Below are 21,587 nucleotides of genomic sequence, written 5' to 3' on the forward strand. Positions count from 1 at the left end.
CAATCTTCTAAAACCAGGCTACCTTGTCTTCTGCTCAGAGCTCTCCTCTTTGTTTCCTTTACTAAAGCCATCATCCTTGGGCACCGGTGCAATCAACAGTACAACCAGCCAAATAAAGAGACTGTGCTGCGCACGCTAATCATCCAGCTTAATAATATAAATGGTTCCATTATTTTAATTTACTCTATTGCTAATTGAACAGTGCTCTTTTATTTTTGGCTAATGAAAATAATCTTAATCTTCGGAACGTAAAAATGTTCTCGTATGAAAGGTAGAGAGCATGCTTTACCAAAACTTACGCTATAGACTATTTGTTATAAAAACAAAACAGTTTAAGGATTCTTTTTGGCAAAAGGTTAAGTAGATAAACATCCAAATAGCCTAAAAAGGTTACTATTATACTGATTCTAAAGTTAAAATGGAAAAAGGCAATGTCTCAATATGTAAGGGCACTTATATTTTCAGCTTTTAATACTGCTTCTACATCAATTTTCATATTGATGATACCCTATAAACGTTTGTACTAATAAGAACCTAGATTTAGCTTCAGAAATAACTGCAAGGAAATACTAAATATACGTGCACTTCAGGGACAATTCTGTCCCTGTTCCCAGGTATTCTTTTGCAGTGTTCCTGTTTCTGAGATCAATACATTTTTAGGTAAACGTCTTGGTACTTTTTTCACGAACAGGTTTTAATTCTGAAGCTATGGTACAATTCCTTTCCCCCAAAAAGCTCCTAAAGCTAACTGTACTGCATAGTTCCAGACAGACTAAATTTAGCCAATTCTGGCCGTCAGAGGAATGCTGTGTGTCAGCTACATCAAAGCCCAAGGGCAGCCTGATAAACACTGAATACAGGTCACGTAGCTCTGTAGCTAACAAACTCGCAGAGAGCTTGGACTCGGGGGCATTCAAAGCAGTTTTGTCATCAACAATCTAGTATCCCCTGAGCCCCCATGTCGTTTCAGTTGCTAAGCAACTCTGGTGTTAATGTCTTGGAGGAGAAAACTTACCAGGCATCTGGCCGTTCATCTGGTTCTGCATGTGTGGGGCAGGAGGGCCCCCACCCACCATTCCATCTGAAGGCATGTTGTGAGAGCGGGGAGGGGGCGGGGGGCCGCTCTGACTCATCCCTCCAGGACCCATAGGCATGTTCTGCGTGGGCGGCTGAAAGAAGACAGCTTAGTCAAACAAGAGAAACAGCAGACTCGTGGATGAAAGATTTCCATGGAAGGGCTGCTGTCTACATTACTAAACTGGATAAAAACAAAACAGCAAATGCATTTCAATGCCTTCTGATGCATTTAATGATGGACTTATTAATATCACATTTAATATCCCTCATAATTTCAAGTGCCTTGGAAAGTAACTACAGTTAAAGTGTGTTCTAACCTATGATCTCAGTGAAATGGAATTTTCTAATAGGCTATACAAACAGATTTTTCATTTATTGATGACCTCTAATGTGTCCTTTCATTACAAACATGTTTATTTACTAATGGTAGACTTGTACCTGCAAAGGAGGTAACAACAGCGTCACAATACATAAAAGGAGCAAGAAGTCCCAAAGAAGGATGTCTTTTTCATCTAGAGAGTGAGTACCGGCAGTGGAGAAGAGCTTAACAGCTCAGCGTATCTCTGTGTCCTCACTGGTTGGGAACCCTACGATGGCCTGGAAGGGCACACAGACAGAGGCCTCTAAAGGACTTCCTAATCAACTTTTGAAGAAAACTACTCACTAAATCTGAGTTCACAAAAGGATGAAAGCTCGCTCTCTCTCTCTCTTTCTCTCTCTCTCTCTCTCTCTCTCTCTCTCTCGCTCTCGCTCTCTTGCTCTCTCTCTCTCGCTCTCTCTCTCTCTGTCTCTCTCTGTCTCTCTCTGTCTCTCTCTCTCTCTCTCTCTCACACACACACACACACACACACACACACACACACAAAGATGGTCTTTAATACCTGTCCCCCTTCTTTGATGGAAAAGACAAATAGTTGATTAGTTTTTCTCCAAACTCTCCTTTTCGGTCCGCAGAGTAGGAAGACATGTATACACAGCTGTTACCCTCCACACATCTCCTGCCTTCGTTCCCTCCTCCTTCAGCCCTGCTGCTGTCCACTTCAGCAGCTCCTCATATTTGTCACCTCTAATTAATTACTATGTAGCTTCCAGATCTAAACACAGCAGCACTTGGCAAACTAACAGTTGCAGAAATATTGGTTCTTTGTTTGTTTGTAGACCAGGCTGGCCTGGAACTCACAAAGATCCGCTTGCCTCTGTCACCAAATGCTGGGATTAAGGATGCACCGCCATCTCCTGGCAGTGTTGGTTATTGCTAATAGTGCCATTTGTAAAGGAAAAAAAACTTTTAATTTCTGTATTAATAAATCCACATCACTAATCTTTAGTAAGAATTTTTAAAAAATCTCATCTTCAGGTTTTTGTCTAACTTACATCTTTACACACTTAATTTAGTTCTGTTAAAAAAGTCAACACAGCAGCCGGGCGTTGGTGGCGTTCGCCTTTAATCCCAGCACTCAGGAGGCAGAGGCAGGCGAATCTCTGTGAGTTCGAGGCCAGCCTGGTCTACAGAGCGAGTTCCAGGACAGCCTCCAAAACAATACAGAGAAACCCTGTCTCGAAAACCAAAAAAAAAAAAAAAAAAATAGGTCACACAGCTTAGTCTTAATTATATATATCACCTCCAAATCGGATTAACTTTTAATTTAATCTATAACACTTCCTGGCTCACTATTATTATTACAAGGCATAGCAAACAAACACTCTTGATAATAAGTCATAAAGTGCTGGGAAACAACAGGAAGCTGGAAAAGGAGGAACTGAAGGCTATCCCTCCAGAAAGATGGTCAAACGTACACCACATACTCCCTCAGCCCTTTCCTCTAGCGCACTGTGCGCAGGACGAGCAGAAAAAGGAAAGTTTAAGTGCAAGGCATCAAGAGAAGACCCACATGAAGTGACAAGAGTGAGCAGATGCTGGAGGTCAGCAACTGCTCGAGTGTGAGCCACCAAGTCAGAGGGGCCTTCATGGGAGACTGGAGAGGACACAGGTTCTTCTAGACTGAAGTCAAACCCAAAACCTGGCCTTCACAAGTCTAGTCTTGCTAAACATAAGGTTATCCCTGGTTTTCAACATTGAGGGCAAATGACTCCCTTTGGAAGAAAATAACATGGGTGTGTACTGCTGTAACTGTTCAGCCACAATCCTGACATTCTGTTAAAAATCAAAGGGCATGAGCCAGGCGTTGATGGTGACGCCTAATCCCAACACTTAGGAGGTAGAGGCAGGTGATCTCTGTGAGTTTGAGGCCAGCCTGGTCTATAGAGTTCCAGGACAGACTCCAAAATTACAGAGAAACCCTGTCTCGAAAAACAAACAAACAAATAAATAAAAAATCACAGGGCATTATAAAACACAGGAGTAACATCCAACACACCAGTACCAATATCAAAGTAAAAATTAGATGAGCAAGCGCTAGAGGGACAGAATCTCTCCCTGGTGCGGATGTAAAAAAAGGTGCAGGCACCATGGCAAATGTCACCTCTCAAGTCAGCACTGAATCTAGCAATTCCAACTCTTGTACACATGCTAGAGTTGCAAACACACATTTATGTAAAACTTGCAGATAAAACATTCAAGGCATCCCTCAGAAGAACCCAAGTGAGATGAATGGACTTTCTGCCAGCAGTTCACTGAAAACATGAAGAAAACAGGAGGGTCGTCACAGTGGAGTGATATTTGGTCACACACAAACATCACAGTTGTGATGCATGCTCAACAGAGAGTGTCTTAAGACTCTCCCTGAAAGAGGCTATACAAAAGACTCCATTTTTACAAATGCCCAGGACAGGCAAATGCAGACAGGGAGTAAATTAGTTGCTGCCCAGTGAGGAGTAGAAGGGAGAATTGAGATTTAGGGGTATCAGATATGGATTTTTTCTTTTTTAAGATTTCTCTTTCTTAATGTATAGGTGTTTTGTCTATATGTATATATGTGTACCGCGTGCCTACCTGGTACCCAAGGAAACCAGAACAAAGCACTGGATCCACAGGAACTGGAGTTACAGATGCTGTGAGAACTGAACCCAGGTCTTCCACAAAAACAGCTTCTGCTTTTAACCACTGAACTAGCTCTCCAGCTGCACATACGAAGCTTTGTGGTTTCGGTTTTGTTTTTGAAATGACAATGGTAAAGGTCAGAGTTGTATGCTTTACAATGACTAACATAGTGACTGTTATATATGAATTTTATTTCACTCCAAAAGGATAAACAATAGAGAATATTAGTAACATTAGTTTTAAATTTTTATTTATTTTTATTATGTGTGCATCGGGGATGGGGGGCATTGTCAGAATGTAATTTGAAGGAGTTGGCTCTCTCCCTTCATTATGTGGGTCCTGGGGATTAATTTCACACTGTCAGGCTTGGCAGCACGCACCTCTCCAGGCTGAGCAACCTCCATAACCCTATCAATAACAAAGACATGCAAAGCATTCAAATTGGGGGTTGTCGAAAACTTAAAAATAACCATGCTTGATATTAGCAAGAACGGGAGTAAAAAATAAAACCCAGGAAAATGGAGAGTTTCTATAAAGTCCTGGGAATCTAATAAAGGAGTCAGGTGTAAATCCCTGAACTAGAAATAAAAATGACAGAAATTAAGAGAGCAATAGTTAGAAACAACAAACCACAGCTGAGAAGTGATTTACAGAAATGCAGAGGTGTAGAAGAGAAATACAAACAAACCAAAGAAAGAGCACACAGGCCAGGGCAGAGCCGGGGAGGACTTGTCTAGCAGGCACGAGGCTGGAGTCTGAGACCCAGCACGGAAAACATACAGTATGAAAGCATATCATCTACCTGGAGCTACAGAACCCAGAGAAAACACAGCAGGAGCATTCTGGCTACGGATGAGCTTTCCACAGCTAGTAACTGACTCCTTTAAAGCACTAAGACAACACACAGAAGGTAACACACCAGCCTGTGCTCTATACTAAGATACAATACCCTTTTCTCTAGCTGGAGGTACAATAAAAATTCCTTAAAGTGAGCAATAATGTGTTACAAGAAAGAGGTTCACTAGAAAATAACCAGGGTCTGAAGATATGGCTAAACAGTACAGACCTGAGTTCTGTTCCCAACACTGTAAACTCCAGCTCCAGGGGATTCTACAAATTTTGTGGCCTCTGGAACAACAGACAGACATATAGTGCATGGACATGCAGGCAAACTCTCATATACGAAAAGAAATTAAAACTGTTTAAAAGCAAATAACTATATATAAGAGCACAGTTTGGAAGAGTTTGGAGGAATGAATCAATAAATCTATCAATTGACATAAATTACTATTAACGATGGCATAGAGAGGGCTGGGAATAGCTGCTCGGCAGTGAGCACAAGACCCTGGGAAGAGTCATCAGAACCAGAGGGAAGAGGAGGATGCTCTCCAGGGTGAACCCATACACTCCACGCCAGCGGGTGTGTGTGTGTGTTGTGTGTGTGTGTGTGTGTGTGTGTGTACACTTCTTATCACAGCTTCAACGATCTGAGAAGCAACCTGAGAGAACTAATAACAAGCCACGAAGAGTCAGACCCTCAACACACTTCTCTCAGAAACTTACAAAAGGTCAAAATCAAAACAAAACAAAATGGCAAATCAAAACAGCTGAAACCAGAAGGCCAGAAGAGTTAACTACAAATCACTAACAAAATCGTATTATTCAAGGAAGCAACCACGTGAAACCAGAAATAAGTTTCAGTTGAATGATAACAAAAAAAAAGCAACGTGAAACCCTGTGGTAGTCCAGCACAGGCGCACACATGGAATTCTAAGCTGAGGGAGAAGCAAGCCTGGGAGACCCTGAGCGCGCAGCAAGACCCTGGCTCACAAGAGAAGGACGAGGAAGCATGAGGCACAGAGGTACCACGAGATGATAGCTTGTAGCTCAAAGAAAGGCAAACTCTGGCTCTGTGAGAGTACCAATAACTGCCAACCTTTGGCAGGAATTATCGAGAAAAAAAGATACATAAAGTTAGGGCAAAGAAGGGCACAAGCAGCAACCAATACCTAAGTAAGAGACAGCAGGAGACCTCTCAGAACATCTTTAAATCATTCAGGTGACGGGAACAGAGCATCTGAACACAGCTCAAGGAAAGTGACACCAAAAACAGCAAGTCTGAGGGGCAACCAGCACGCGCAAGGCCTTGGACTCAATTCCTAGCACCAAGAGAGGAAGAAAGGGAGGGGGGTAAATTTGAAAAATTGTCTATAAAAAACTTGATCCAGATTGTTAAATCTTTCCTGAAGAAATCTCTTGTGGACTTTTATTGTGGTTACATATGTAAATTACTTAGGAATAAAAAAATACCAAATAGAAATCCATATATAACCTTTCTGAAATAAAAATAAGACCAGTTTCCAATTCTTTACGAGTCCATCACTCCCTGACAAGGTATTTCAGAAGAAAAACCACAGGACACGTTTCCAGACACTAGAAACCTCTGGACAAAACACAAGCAAGTCAGTTCTAGAGCAGTGAACAACAACGCCACACATCACAGGCAATGGACTTCACTCTGGGAGTGCAGGTCAGTACAACCGTGGAGATAGCCTAAAGCACCAAATTCTCAAAGCGGAGTCTATAGAACACTCATGAAGAGAGAGGACTTAATGAACTTAATACCACACACAAAGTCCTCGCAATGAAGCACAGGCAGGGACCTGGCCAGGTGGCCCAGCGGGTCAGGGTGCTTGAGCCCCACAAGGAAAGCCTGAGGACCACAGCGCAACCCTCAGAACCCACTCACGGTGGAAGGAGAAAACACCCCACAGGGCTGACCTCCAATTCCCACAGCACACCATGGTGCTCACAACCCTCCCATTTGCATCAAAAATAACCATTCTTTTTAAAAGGAACAATAATAATTCACAAAAAGTTTACAGCCAACATCAACTTATTAATGAAATCTGCACTCGTGCCCCTGAAGTTTGGGACTAAGACAACACTTACTAACACCGATATTCAGTAAGATGATTCAGCAAGCGAAGTAATGTCAGAAGTGGAAAAAAGCAACAACAACAAAAGCCTGGAAAGGAAACCACACTGTCGACTGCACATACACATGTGCACACATTTAGAATAAGTAAACACATACATCAACTATGTTACTGTGTGTTTCCAACAAACTGAAAAGTGAAATTATCAACTGACAGCGTTTAACCTAGAAGAGATGTGCAGCATCTCTGTAGAGAAACGCTGTTGAGAGCAACTGAGGATAATTCAATGCATAAAGATAATGGATTTCCCTAGTGTTAACCTACAGATGCCATCAAAACTATAGCTTGCTTTTCCCATGAATTCGTAAACTCATTCTAACATATACATACATGCAAAGGGTTCAGAATCAAAATGGCAATCTTAAGGACAGTCATTAGCAAATATGAAGTCTTTAACTATAAGGCACAATAATAAAATATGTGGCTGGTGCAAGGACAGATAAACAGAAAACAGAACAGAGAATTGAGAACTCACATGTACAGTAAGAAAAAAACCAACTAACATTAAGTGGTCAAGGAACACTTTTCAATAAATGGTGCCAAATCAACAGAGTGTGACATGTAATAGATCATAGATAAACATTTCCTCAACCCTACCAGAAACTGAACCTAGGACCTCATGCATCCAATCAACTGTTGGATAGACTTTAAGAAAACATAGGCATATCTTCATAACCTTGATAAAGGAAAATGAATATTTACATCAGAGAACTATTCATCCAATTCAATTCTCAAAGTAGAAGGTATGTGAAAGAGGCAGATACAAGAAACTTACTGTATCATGTACAAGGCCTTGGGTTTGAGGCTCAGTTTTTATTTCAAAAACTCCTACAATGACGCCCTTTAATCCCAGCATTAGAGAGGAATATAAGGCAGCTCAGTGCAGTGGAGACTGAGGATTCCTGGAGGCAGGATTGTCCTTTCAATTTGAGATACAAGTAAGAACTGGCTGCTTTGCTTTTCTGATCTTCAGCTTGAACCTCAGTATCTGTCTCTGGCTTTTATTATCCATGCTACATCCTCTGGCCTCCACTTTGCACGGGGATGTGACCACGTCTAGTGCTTTCCGAGCCATCACCCTGGTGCAGCTGCCACCATGTCTGCTGTAACAGCTGCCCCCCCCATTCCCTTCAACCCACCCTCTTCTGCATCATCCTTCCCAGTCTGCACAGGATCTCCTTAAATCAGAACAACTTCTCAAAGCCTCTAAGAGCTTTAATTTTCAGAGTAGAGACCCAAGTCCTTAGAATGGTCCGCGAAGCAATCTTCTGCTGGCGTGCTCCTCCCGTACTAGCAATTGTCCGAGGGCCTGTCTGTCTCCCAGCCACTCCTCAGTGACGTGCGGCCTCCTAACACCTTGCTCATCCCTTCCAGCAATCGCTGCCAGTGTCCCCAACGCATGTGTCCTGCTCTTTTCTCCCCTCTCCACAGATTACCATCGTTCAACACTACACGATCTTTGCCCAAGACAGTGGTGGTTTCTGGCTGTTTGTTCACTGACACTTCAAAAGTACTAATTAATACAGCCTGACATACGTAAACAATATATAGTATAAATTAATGAGCTCAAAATTTCATTGTTTGCCATAAAACTGTAAATCAGTGTATCAAATTACCATCAATATCTCTTTAAATATAAATATGCCACAACAAAACAAAATCTTTAGCTTCCTCATCCGTAGTGTAAGTGGCACTAATAAAAGCTCCCACAAGGGGGCGCTAACATAACACAGAAACTACACATAAACCTGCCTAAAACTGGTAAAAGCTAGACCATAAACAAGAACCTAGCCACACACTGAGCCAGGCCACCTGCCAGCCTCACCACTGGCATACTTGCTTTACTTTTCAGTCCGAATTTAGTCTCTCAAAAGTGAATATATGTGTGTGTGTGTACATATATTCATCCAACATAATATATACACATACATTTAGGAAGGTCTCTCATATCCACTCATTCTCACAAGAAATATCTGGATGCCATCATAAGCAATACTGAATTTTCTGCAGGTGTTAGATGTCATCAATTAATTTCCATAACTAAATCATCCTAACTGCCCAACTAGAAAGCTAGGGGAAAAAAACAGACAAACCGAAAAACATCAATACTAACTACAAGAACTGACTGGATGGCCTTCCACAGTTAATGCTCCCCCTGTATCTGCACGACGACCATCCTCCAGACTTCCTAGGGGCTGAGCACTTACTCTATTAACTGGATTCTCCCCAGTTTCAGTACCAGGTTCCCAATCAACTCAATCTCTCTCATTCATGAGAGCAAGTATTTCCTGTATAACAAACCAAATATTACATACACTTCACACTGACAAGCCAAGTGTATCCAACTCCGACATTCTAATTACTGAACAGTCTACTCTTGTAGGCCAGATTGTCCTGGACCCTGTGACTGTCCCAAGTGAGGCTCCCAAGTGTTGGGATTAGGCATCACGTGTCTTAATTTTACATAAGGAAAGCAAATAAGGGGAAACAAAATTCCTCTTTCCAGGAGAAATATTTTCTAGACTATGCGTCAAAACAATGAGCTGAGGGCTGAGAACACGCTTATGGGAAAAGCATGCTCAGCACATTTAAAGCTCTGGGGCTGATCCCTGAGAACACAGAAAATTAAATAGTCTTATCACTGCAGCTCGGATGGAAAGGTATCCTGGCAGTCCAGAGCCAAGGAATACCACAGTCACACCATACAACAAACCGCACCCAAGAGATTTACTGCAAGGGGAAAAACCAGGAGAGTGGCTGACCCTGCTCAGGCTGAGAAGCAGCAGGAAACTGAACAGAAGGCAGGGTTTATATGGAGTTTCTTGGGGATGGGGTGGAACTTTTCAGGATGAAGTTTTCCAGGGTGGGCTTAGTGGGATTTCAAGTCCAGAGCTTGGGCAGGGGCTGGGTCCAGCTGTTAGTACACTTCCATGGTCTGTGGGTGACACCTGGCAGCTGGAGGTCCTCAGCAGATAGATCTGGTCACTGCGGTGCCTCGAGGACTTACACCTGGAGGTAGACTGGCTGCCACCCACCTGCATCTCCTGCCCTACAGCACTTGGGTTACCTGTGGGTGCTGGGATCCAAAGCCAAATCTTCATGTGTGGTGGTCTGAATGAAACTGTGCCCCCAAAGGTCACAGATTTGAATATCTGTTCCAGCTGGTAAACTGTTTGGGAAGGACTAGGTGGCTTTATTAGAGGGTAGGGGACGGGAACCTTTGAGCCCTGCAATTCCCAGCTAGCTCTTTCTTTAAGCTCTCAGCTACGACTCCAGCACCATGCTCCCATCTCCCGGCCATGATGGTCATGGACTCTAACCCTCTACAACTGTAAGCCCCAGTAAACTCTTCTGTAAGTTGTGTTGCTCATGGCATTTTATCACAGCAATAGAAAAGTAACTAAGACACCATGCTTGCACAGCAAGCTTTTTTCCCCATTGGGGCTACCTCTCCAGGTCCAAGTACTTAAGAATGTATATGACTTCAAATGCAAAAGCTACAGTCTAACTCATGGCCTTGTGAATATCAGACTGTTAAATGTTCAACCAACAAGCTACACCTGTACCATACATTAAGGAAATGAAAAAACGGTATGTGTGGCAGTTAATCCTGAATGCCAACTTGACAGCTTGAATGGAGCGCAGGAGAATAGGGGAAGTCCTTCTGTGTATGTGCTTATCTTATTGGTTGTTGAATAGGCCAATAGGGAAGCAAGATAGGGAAGAATGAAACATTATTTCCAATTAGACGCAAACACAAATCCAACAATACTTTGGAAGGTACTTCCTCCTCCCCCCCCTCTCTCTCACACACACACACACACACACACACACACACACCTATTCACAGAAAGATACAACTAATCTTTCATATCTAGATTCAATTGCATAGGTTTCTGAGTTTTACAAAGTCCAACAGATGCCATGTTTTTGTTGGTAAAAACATGGCACTAACATGTGATATAAATACATAAAAATACTTGCACGAACATTTGCCTTCACAAACACAAACAGCTCCCTTATGAAGTGGTTCCTAAATCTCACAGAACTAGTAATCTTATCCACTGTTTGAAACATACTTCAATATGCACAGTATTAATACAATAATACATAATTTTCTATATAGAATGTGCATGGAAACCATCTTCAGTTATAAGCATTTAAGGCATGTAAATTTTTGTTTACAGTTTTGAAGGAATCAAATCAATCTTTCTATGGTGTTTTCTTTTTTATGCTAAAAAAACAAAATAAAACAGAAATGCTTGAACAGAAGAGCAGACAAATACTGATGCTTTAGTTTGTAAGGAATCTAAAAGCCCCTTCAAAGATGCCTCCTCTACAGGGCTGCTCCTGTCTCTTCCATCTGATGTTCCCACTGCACATCTAAAGGAGGCGTGGAAATCAGGCTGCGGGAGGAAGAAAGCAGGAGTCTAGCACGCTTGTCCTTCCTGGCAATAGAAAATGGGCTGTGGAGGTTTCTTTTCTTTCTATCTCACTGTTGTATAGCAGGTCCCCCGGTTAAAACCATCATATTGGAGGGAAACTTGTTAAGATGCAGGCCTTGAGACAACACAAGCAACCTAGAAGGACCAAGAAACCAGCCAAATCAACCTGAATGGAGCAGAGACAGCCAACAGCCAAAAAAACACATCATCGACTCCACCTGACAAGCACCATCCTGAAACCGGCTTGCAGCTACATCACTCGACACATCTCCAGACCAGGGAACTGATACAGCACACCTTCTACAATCTGGCCAGAGCTTCAGACGAGAGCTTCAATCAACACTAGAACTCCAGTCAGGAACTTCAATCAAGCACCTCCTGCCAAACAGAGACTGTCTAATCTACTGAAGATTTTATTACACTAACATTTTCTTCTCACAGGTCCCCAGGAGACTGTCATCGTCCCATCTCAGCAGGAAGTAGTTTTGAGAATTCCACGACCCCTCTCCCTACTATTGATATTGTGGGATAGTTTACATCTGTTAGTGTTAGTTTTCAATTATTTTAAGGTTGGGATTGGAAGGAGGTGTTCAGACTTGGGTATTTCTTTCAGAGAAGCTTAGGTTTAGATGGGATAGATGTTTGAGACATTTTGTTCATTGACACATTAGTTTTGTTTTAAGTTTAAATACCTTCTTTAGACTAAGAGGGGAATTGCAGGAGGAGACTTAGGGCTCCACCATTAACCATGTGGCGCACTAGAGGCGCATACAGATGTGGTAATGATAGGGCAGTTCACCACACCACTAACCACACCCACTTTGGGGCGTGGCTAGAAGCATGTACAGAGGTTCTTATAAAAGACTGCAGCAGAGCTGCACACTCTTTTCGGCTTCCAGTTCGGTAGCGGAAAGCTACTTGACTCATCTGGGTTGCCCATTTTCTCTTGTAAGTAAATTCTACAATAAACAAGTGTGCCGGTTATCCCTGCAGCGACACTCCCTGAGGAGCCACATGCACTGGAAAATGCTCAGGAAGGTACGTGCACGAGCAGTTAGAAGATGAGAACAGAGAGTGGCAGAGATGGCTCAGTGCTAAGACTGTGCACCATGCCGGGCGCTGGTGGCACACGCCGTTAATCCCAGCACTCAGGAGGCAGAGGCAGGCAGATCTCTGTGAGTTCGAGGCCAGCCTGGTCTACAGAGCAAGTTCCAGGACAGACTCCAAAAGTAATACAGAGAAACCCTGTCTCAAAAAAAACAAAGAAAGAAAAAAAACCTGTGCACCATTCTCACAGAGGGCCCAAGTTCAGTTCTCACACTCATGTTAGGAATCTGTACAAAGATCTCTCACTCTAGGTCCAGGCAGTCTGACACTCTCAGTGGACTCCATGGGCACCTGGACTCACACATGCACACTCATGCTAAAAATGTGTACAAAGATCCAACTCTAGGTCCAGGCAGTCTGACACTCTCAGTGGACTCCGTGGGCACCTGGACTCACACATGCACAAATCCATACATACACATATTTTTAAAAGAAAGAGAAATCAGGGAATCAAAGAACAAACACATCAGGAAAAATAGTATTTTGTCTAACAGACGCCATGACTTAACTCTCATACTTCAGACTTTGTTCCTTAACTTCAGAGAAAAATGGAAGCCTTTCATTTTAATATCAAATTAAACAGCAAGGCAAGGCCAAGAACCTTTAAAGTGTTTGCCATTCAAGCACGAAGTCCCAGAACACGCATGAAATCTGGATGCATCATGGCCATCTAAAATCCCAGCTGTCCCATGGGGAGGTGGGCAATAGACAGGAGAGTCCCCAGAGGGAACTGATGCCCAAGGTGATCTTGCCCACCACATATGCACCTGTGCATGTACCCACATGCAGTGCACAAAAGCTAGCAGAAGGCAGTGGAGGTGCCACCTCAGCAGCAGAATGCAGATGGAAAAGAGCAGAACAAGAGATGTGATACACACACACACACACAAATACACTCAGACACACACACACAGACATATAGATACACAGACACACAAATACACACAGACATATAGACACACATAGAGACACACAAATACACACACAGACATATAGACACACACAGATACACACACAGACATATAGACATACATACAAATACAGACATATAGACACACACACAAATACACACACACAGACGCGCACACACAGACCCACATATACACACACTGCAATCTTCAGAATACTCTCCAGCAACACCCTGAGTTCTTTCACTTTACTTGATGTACTTATAATAGTTATGTTAAATTTAGTAATAGAGAGCTTTAAATGATGCTGTCAGAACACTCGTTGAACTTAAAAAATAAAAATCAATCTTGTTAAAGCTTTCGGAAAAAAGGAAAGCCAGCAATTATAACCTACAGGCTTTTCAGGATCTTAAATGTAACATCACCCAAAAATTACAGGTTAGAAAATGAAGGTATTATCTAAAATGTAAGACTATGTACTCTAACTCAATTTTTATTCATAGACCAATCTTTCATTCTTTGTATACAAATCATTTACAGTTACAACTACCTTTAATGAAGTTAAAATTTAAGACATATAATTGGTTAAAGTACTACTGAACTTTTTGTTGTACTATTTGAAACTTAGTATCCAAAATGAATCAAATGAAAAGCAAGATAATAACTGCCAGCAGTTGACAGTCTTCTTGGTCAAAATGGGTTTTTGTGTACCTAGTCTTAGTAAATGAGTATCCCACAGTCTTGTTGGTCAAAAATGGTTTTTGTGTACCTAGTCTTAGTAAATGAGTATCCGTTGCAAAGATTCTTCCCCAACCCTGCACTGAGTCACTGCACCCTGGCCATCCTACTCCAAACTCTTCTGGACCCAATGCCTTGTCTCAGGAAGGCTCTGGCTGTACACTGTCTTCACCTTCATCACTGACATTCCATCAACATCTACCAACTGTCCTCCTAGATGCTAAACACTAGGGGTCTATATTTAATCATCATCATAACATTACATAGTATTCTTTCTCAGACTATGTAGATGATTCATAATTTACCACATCAAGTGAAGTTGACATGGCCAGAGTATGAGCTGCATTTTTCTGAAGTTTCTTATACCACAATATCATCGTATGCATCACTTAAGCAGAATGGAAATACAAAGTTCTCGACCCTTACTGCCCTCAGAATAACCCCAGGCCTTTAAAGACAACTTAGTAACTTGGAGTAGTAAGTAATTTCCTCTTGTGCATTATTCTGAGATGTGACCAAAGTTGAAAATATTAGACAATTGGATATCCAAAAGCTTTTTCCAATGTTAAAACTCTTGATTTTATCGATTTAAAATGAACTAGTGCAACAAAAACTATTTTCCCCATAAAAACTAGTAAAAACTTGAAACTTATGTTGAATTAAGTTGATCTCTCAAAAATTTTTAAATCATTTAACCGTACGCTGTGTGTGTGTGTGTGTGTGTGTGTGTGTGTGTGTGTGTGTGTGTGTCAGAGAAATGCACAATGAGAGAAACAACCACAGAGAGAAACAGAGACAGACGAAGACAGAGACGGACAGGGCTTCATGTAGCGCAGGCTGGCCTTAAACTATCGCTTCTCCCGTCTGCATCTCCCAAGTGCTGGGATTACAGGTAGGCACCACAGTACCAGTGTATCAGGAGCTATTGTCCTGTTACCACGGCCTTCCCAAATTCATTCTCCCTCCTACATCACATCCAAAGCAACTGTTTACCTTCTGGGTGATATCTCATTTGTTTATGTTTTTTGAAGTCTTTCTATGTAACCCCGGCTGTTCTGGAGCTCACAGTGTAGACTAGGTCAGCCTTGAACTCTGAGATCCAGCTGCCTCTGCCTCCCACACCCACGCCAGGTGTCTGGATGGTTTTTAATTACACTCAAGTGTCCTTTTTCTTACAGGCTTACCCCCTCTGTTGATTCTATTAATGATACACTCATTTCTATTCTTCCCAAAACCCTACCTCCTTTGTGAGCCCAGCTCCCTCACCTCACGTCAGCCCAGCTCCCTTGTGGCTACAGAGAAGGACATACCACTTTATTTTCATCTTTGATGGATATCAGGCAAAATACTATTTTGAAATAATGAAACATACAAAATAGCAGAGTAAAACAGAATATGGAGTGTTGAGTCCAGGTAAATGAATCTGATTTTTTCCTATTTTTAAACATGTAATAGCAAATTAATACATTAGATGCATTACTAGCTATAATAATTAGATGTTAACCTTGTGTTGGTGGTGCATGCCTTTAATCCCAGCACTCGGGAGGCAGAGGCAGGTGAGCTCTGTGAGTTTAAGGCCAGCCTGGTCTACAGAGAGAGTGCCAGGACAGGCTCCAAACAACACAGAGAAACCCTGTCACGAAAAAGAAAAACAAAGAAAAAAAATTAGATGTGATAATATATGGGCAAATTTCCTATACTAATTGAACTATAAGGAAAAATGTGAATTTTAAAAACAAATGCAAAGAAAAGCATTTATAATTTAGCAACAGATGATATTCTAAGTTAGAGATTTACAGCACCAAAATTAATTTCTGTGCTCAAATTTACCAGAGCAGTTTCTCATGAAGGATTACATTATTTTTCTTATTCAGTGTGTGTCTGAGTGTTTTACCTGCATGTGTGCATGTGTATGTTGGCACTCATCCTAGATTGAAACATGCCATCCCGCAGGGAAGCTCTTAGTAAGAATGGAGCCAAACAACTGAAAATACACTCAGGAAGTCCCTGAAACTGAGCACATTCACAGGCCCCTCCCTGCCAGCGTAGGCAATAAAAGCTGAGTCCCTCTCTGACTAGAGAGACAACATATGTTGCAAAGAGGACTCTAGGACCAGCCCGGCTGCCTGGAAGATGTTATGCAGAGAAACCCTGTCTTGAAAAACAAAAAACAAAACAAAACAAAAAAAACAGAAAAGCCGAAAGGCCATGATCAGGTGAGTTATACACAAGAAAGTTAACTATAAGCAGGATTCACTGGTGAATGTCCCAGTGTAATCTACCACACTGACAGATTAAAAGGAAAAGTTAAAGCTCGCCTCACTACATAGGAACTCTTAATTAACACACCAGAAACCAAAGCAGAAATACTTATTTTGATAAAAGCTATCTACAGAATACTAGAACAAACATCATACCTAATGCTCAAGCAGTTAAACTCTCCCTCTAAGTTCAGGAACCAAACAAGGATGCAGCCTCCCTGCTTTCCCACAGACTTCTGTGTCAGGACTGGCAGGGAACAGACAGACTTCCCTTTCACAAATGACAGAACTGTGCATACAGAAAGCAAAACACCAGCAATTAAAGGCAACGCCCAAGAGGCTAAGATTCAAGATCCACTGCGTCTCCATGCAGATGGCAGATGCAGTTAGAGCAAAGCTGTGAAACCAAGGCAGACGGACAGACAGACAGAGGTGCTCAGGCGGCAGCATAAGCCCGGGACCTCAACTCCATCACCAAGAACTGTCCTCTGATCGTCATGAGTGCTGTGGCGCGCACTCGATCACCCCGAATGAAGTGCCTAGCATTACGTACTTCAGGAGAGAAAGCCAGAAACTTAACTCAGACACTAAAGGGATTCGTATAAACACCTTGATTTGCAAGACTCAATTCTGTAAGGTGTCAATTCTTCCCAAGGTGACTTAAAGTCCAGGTAATAATGAAAATCCCAACAGGACATCTGAAGGGCTAATTGCAGCCAGGGCACTCTTGAGGAGGAGAGGAGGAGGAACAGCTGTATTATCAGCTATGACAAGATCATGGAATTTATTTAGAAAAACCAATACAACAGAGGTCCAACACAGATCATACACACACCAACACTTGATAAATGATACAGGTGGTCAGAGAAACCAGATTTTAAAAAAATCATTTCCAAAGATGCTAAAACGAAGAACTAGCTGTTCTGACGCAAACAGAAGCAGGCCAATTCCTCCCACTGAAGGCAGAAATCAACTCAAGGGTAATGAATATAAACAGTCATACAAACTGCTTTGCATTCAAAATTAAACATACTAAATATCCCCAGCAGGATGTAATTTAAGGTCAAGGATCTTACTGTCGGGATACTCTTATGTTCTTACACAATTCACTATAAAGCAATTGACTACAAACTCGTACATGAAGAAGACATATTGACAAAATCTAACTTAGGCAAAAACAGTTTCTGAGGGTGAGCATGTTGGCGCACACCTTGGGGAGCAGAGGCAGGTGGATCTCTGTGAGTTTAAGACCAGCCTTGTCTACATAGCAAATTATGGGCCAGTCAGGGCTACACAGTGAGACCTTGTCACAATAAAATAAAATAACTAAAATAATATATGGGAATAGAAATACCACATATCTCAAATTCTTAAAACCATTTTTTCTGGTTCTGTCTACTAAAAATGCTCAATAATCATGAAAATCTTGTAGTAAGGGATTTTCCAAGAATTCAAATTGGTCTCTGAGTACTAATCCCCAAATAAATGAAGAGGAAGTGAACGAAAACGCCTTGAAAACAACTAATTCTATTTCTTGGCCATAAAAGATAACCATATCAGGCGGGCATTGGTGGCGCACGCCTTTAATCCCAGCACTCGGGAGGCAGAGGCAGGCGGATCTCTGTAAGTTCGAGGCCAGCCTGGTCTACAAAGTGAGTTCCAAGACAGCCTCCAAAGCTACAGAGGAGCCCTGTCTTGAAAAAAAAAAAAAAAGATAACCATATCTTCCTGACACAATCAAGAGGAACTCCACAGTACCCAGAGTAACATCAAACCCAGCTCTGAGGCCATCCAATTATCACTTTGTGCCACTGAGATACAGGGACATGTCATAAAACTGGGAGACAGAATTCAGAACATAACATGTAGCTCAGTGTCCCCAACACATAAATGGAGATATTAAAAACTATTATGATTTTGTCTGGACATGAGGTAATCAAATAAAGGTTTGTTGAGTAAAGTGATGAAAATTGAAAAGCAATTGGACATTCTAAGATGTTGAGAAACTAGTTTACTTTGCTGTGAAGAATAGCAGTCCTGATAGCTAAAGATTCATATACAGGTGCCTAATACTAAAATGATGTGAAATACCCCAGCTCCATTAGCAACTTTCTTAGTAATTAAAAATAAAACTAAGTAGGTAGGTGGACAGGTGACTGGACACAACTTCCCAGGGAAGGGAGTGTTTTATGTGAATTAATTCAAATATTCAAATAAGATGAGTGAAAACATTAAGGTATTTAGAGAGTATAGAATAGGCTCATGTTCTCAAGGGTATTCAGGGCTTACAAGACAAAATTCAAAATCACTGAAACAAATTACATCATTGACTTCACACACTGAAGGGTTCAGGCACTTACTGCTGGCAGGAGGGACTGCATATTCTGATTAGAATCTGCTATTGTAGCAAGGTATACCAGGTTCGTATGCAACATCTGCTGATACCTATTAAAATAAAACAAATACCAATATTAGAAAAAAAATCTTCCTATCTGTGAAATACAAGCAGCATTATAATTATTTTTAGAGCTTAATGAAAGATGTGTTACCTGAACAGCAGTAGCACTTCAACCTTTCCTATTTCCTCTGCAAAACAATTCCAAATGACACATAATACATTAAGGTAATGGTGAGCACAAAGTAATCTCGCCATGAGCTAGAGATGATCTAGTTATGGTCTACAGACACCTATCTCACTTAATATGTACACCAGTACTATGAAGTAGCAGCTCTTACTCTATCCTGACCTCTGAGGAATCATGGCTTACAGACTTCTGAGTTACATGAGTCCAAGACTAAAGAGAATAACTGACGTCCAGCATCAGACATACAGTATTTTAGATTTTAGAGGAACTAAAAGAAGTTCAATGAAATATGCTTACCAACCCCACCCCACCCCACCTTCCTTCTGCTTTTGCTGTGGTTGGTTGTTGGGAGACAAGGTCTCACTATGTAGCCCTGGCTGGCGGAACTACTATGTAGACCAGACAGGCCTCAAGCTCACACAGATCCACCTGCCTTTGCCTCCCAAGAGCAGACGTGCACAAAATGATAGCACATGAAAAGCACTGACAATTCACTTTAAAACAATAACGCAAATTTTAACACTTGGGCTATATGGTTAAATATAACTAGAAAATGGCTCTTGGAGATACTGCTTAATAATTAGTTAGAGTCACTTGATAATTAAAGTTAACTCATATTAAACCAAAAACTGGCAGTAATATAATCACTGTCTGGTCTCAGTACATGAATAGAGCAAGCCCCATACATACAAATTTAAAACCTACAGCAAAATGTACCACTGTTTTAAGATTTCATTTTCCAGAGACCAGGCATGGTGGCACAGGCCGGTGACCCAGCATGGAAACACAGGCTAGAATAGAGCAAGACCAGGTCTCAAAAGCCAAAATCATTTATTATAGATGCTAGCTATAAATTTAAAATGCATTTGTCAAAAGAATTTTATTCAAATAAATGAGGTGTTCTAATTCAGGTTCAAACTGAAATACCTCCCTAACCCTGTTATAAACCACCGATCTTCACGTTCCTATAAGAGGAAAGGCTTGATTCTTCCTAATGACAAGCCTCTACTAAGAAGCCTGAACTAGCTCCATTCCTCACATACATCTAACTGACAGGAGCCATATTTTACAAGGGTCCCTGGATAAACAAAGACCAATAAGTAATTATTACGATTAATTAAGTTTTTGAAATTCTTCAAACAATACTGACAGCAAACAGTGCTTGGGACCGTTTCATAATTTTATACAAATCTTACACAGAACATAACACTATCTTACCCTAGACAAAAATAATCAAAGAACCTCCTTTTCTTTTTTGAGACAGGGTTTCTCTGTGTAGCCCTGGCTGTCCTGGAACCCATTCTGTAGTCTACAGAGCAGGTTGGCCTAACTTAGAGATCTGCTTCAATTCTGCCTGTACCTTCTGAGTGCTGGGATTAGAGTACACCACCATGCCCAGCCCTCACAAAATGTGTTTTCATTTTTATTCATGATGGTGGGAGCAGTATGGGGGTCTTGAGTTGCAACCAGAGTTGCTTCTCCTTCCACCATGTGGGCGGGGGGGGGGGGGGCGGGGTCAGAGTAAATAAAGCCAGGCTTGGCGATGGCAAACACTTTTCTTCATTTGCTGAGCAAGCTGGCAGGCCCAAGCAGCCACTTTTAATTCAAAGACTACATCTTGAAATCCTCCGTTTTTTTCTGAGTTTTAGTATGTTGGTATGATCATCAACTGTGAGCTTTCTAAGGACACCAACTATACCACTGCAAATAAAAATGCCCAACCTGAAGAAGACTTTGCCTACACAAGACCATAACAAAGCTTGGTTATTATGCTGATTATCCCTAGCCAGCCTTGGAAGGACACTCAGTGTCCCACAATTAATTTGATTGTGTAATAGGAGTTAGAGCAGACCTTTAAAGCCCCTTGTAGCTTTAAGTGTCTATACAGACAACACAGCTCAGCTAAAATTTCAAGATATTTATCTACCTGCTCTCCACATCAAATCTAATTTTTAATTAAGTTGAAACGATTTTCAATTTTCAGAAGTTTCAGGAATGGGCGGGACACACACACACACACACACACACACACACAGAAACATACACACCTTTTTACATCTCTCTTCCAGATTTCCAAACAGTACTTTATAGCCTCTGTCCTATCATTGTCTCGTGTCTATGCACACATACTTTTCGCCATAACCATTTAACAGTCAGCTGCAAACATGATACTTCAATATCAATATCCCCAAACAGGATAGCCCATAGTAGCACCCCAAGGACACTAACATCAATCACAGCACCCATTCCAATGCACCCTACTGCCTGCAAATCCTTTCCCTAACATAGGAAGAGGGTGCTAAAGCAAGTTCTTTCTGTTGTTTTGCTTTTATGGAGACAGGGTCTCCATTTTATAGACCAGGCTGGTCCCAGGACTGACTACACAGATCAGACTAGGTTCCAACTCAGCAATCGTTTCCTATTTTGGGACAGAGGTCTGTCTGGATTAGTAACCTGCTCGCCACA

At 41.6% G+C, this 21,587-nt stretch overlaps 1 protein-coding gene across 5 annotated transcripts in view; it reads right to left on the reverse strand.

The window, feature by feature from the left end:
* Positions 1 to 21,587, reverse strand: part of Ss18 (SS18 subunit of BAF chromatin remodeling complex) — a 60,403-nt gene that overhangs the window by 26,139 nt on the left and 12,677 nt on the right. For all 5 annotated transcript variants that reach the window (XM_021234980.2, XM_005065362.4, XM_021234992.2 and 2 more), the window contains exons 3-4: positions 18,897 to 18,981; positions 1,016 to 1,169 (exon numbers count right to left, since the gene is read on the reverse strand). In XM_021234980.2, the coding sequence (XP_021090639.1) occupies positions 1,016 to 1,169; positions 18,897 to 18,981 (239 nt within the window). The remainder of the gene's footprint in view (positions 1 to 1,015; positions 1,170 to 18,896; positions 18,982 to 21,587) is intronic.

Source organism: Mesocricetus auratus, unplaced genomic scaffold (genome assembly GCF_017639785.1).
Source record: "Mesocricetus auratus isolate SY011 unplaced genomic scaffold, BCM_Maur_2.0 Super-Scaffold_100015, whole genome shotgun sequence".
Lineage (NCBI taxonomy): Eukaryota > Metazoa > Chordata > Mammalia > Rodentia > Cricetidae > Mesocricetus > Mesocricetus auratus.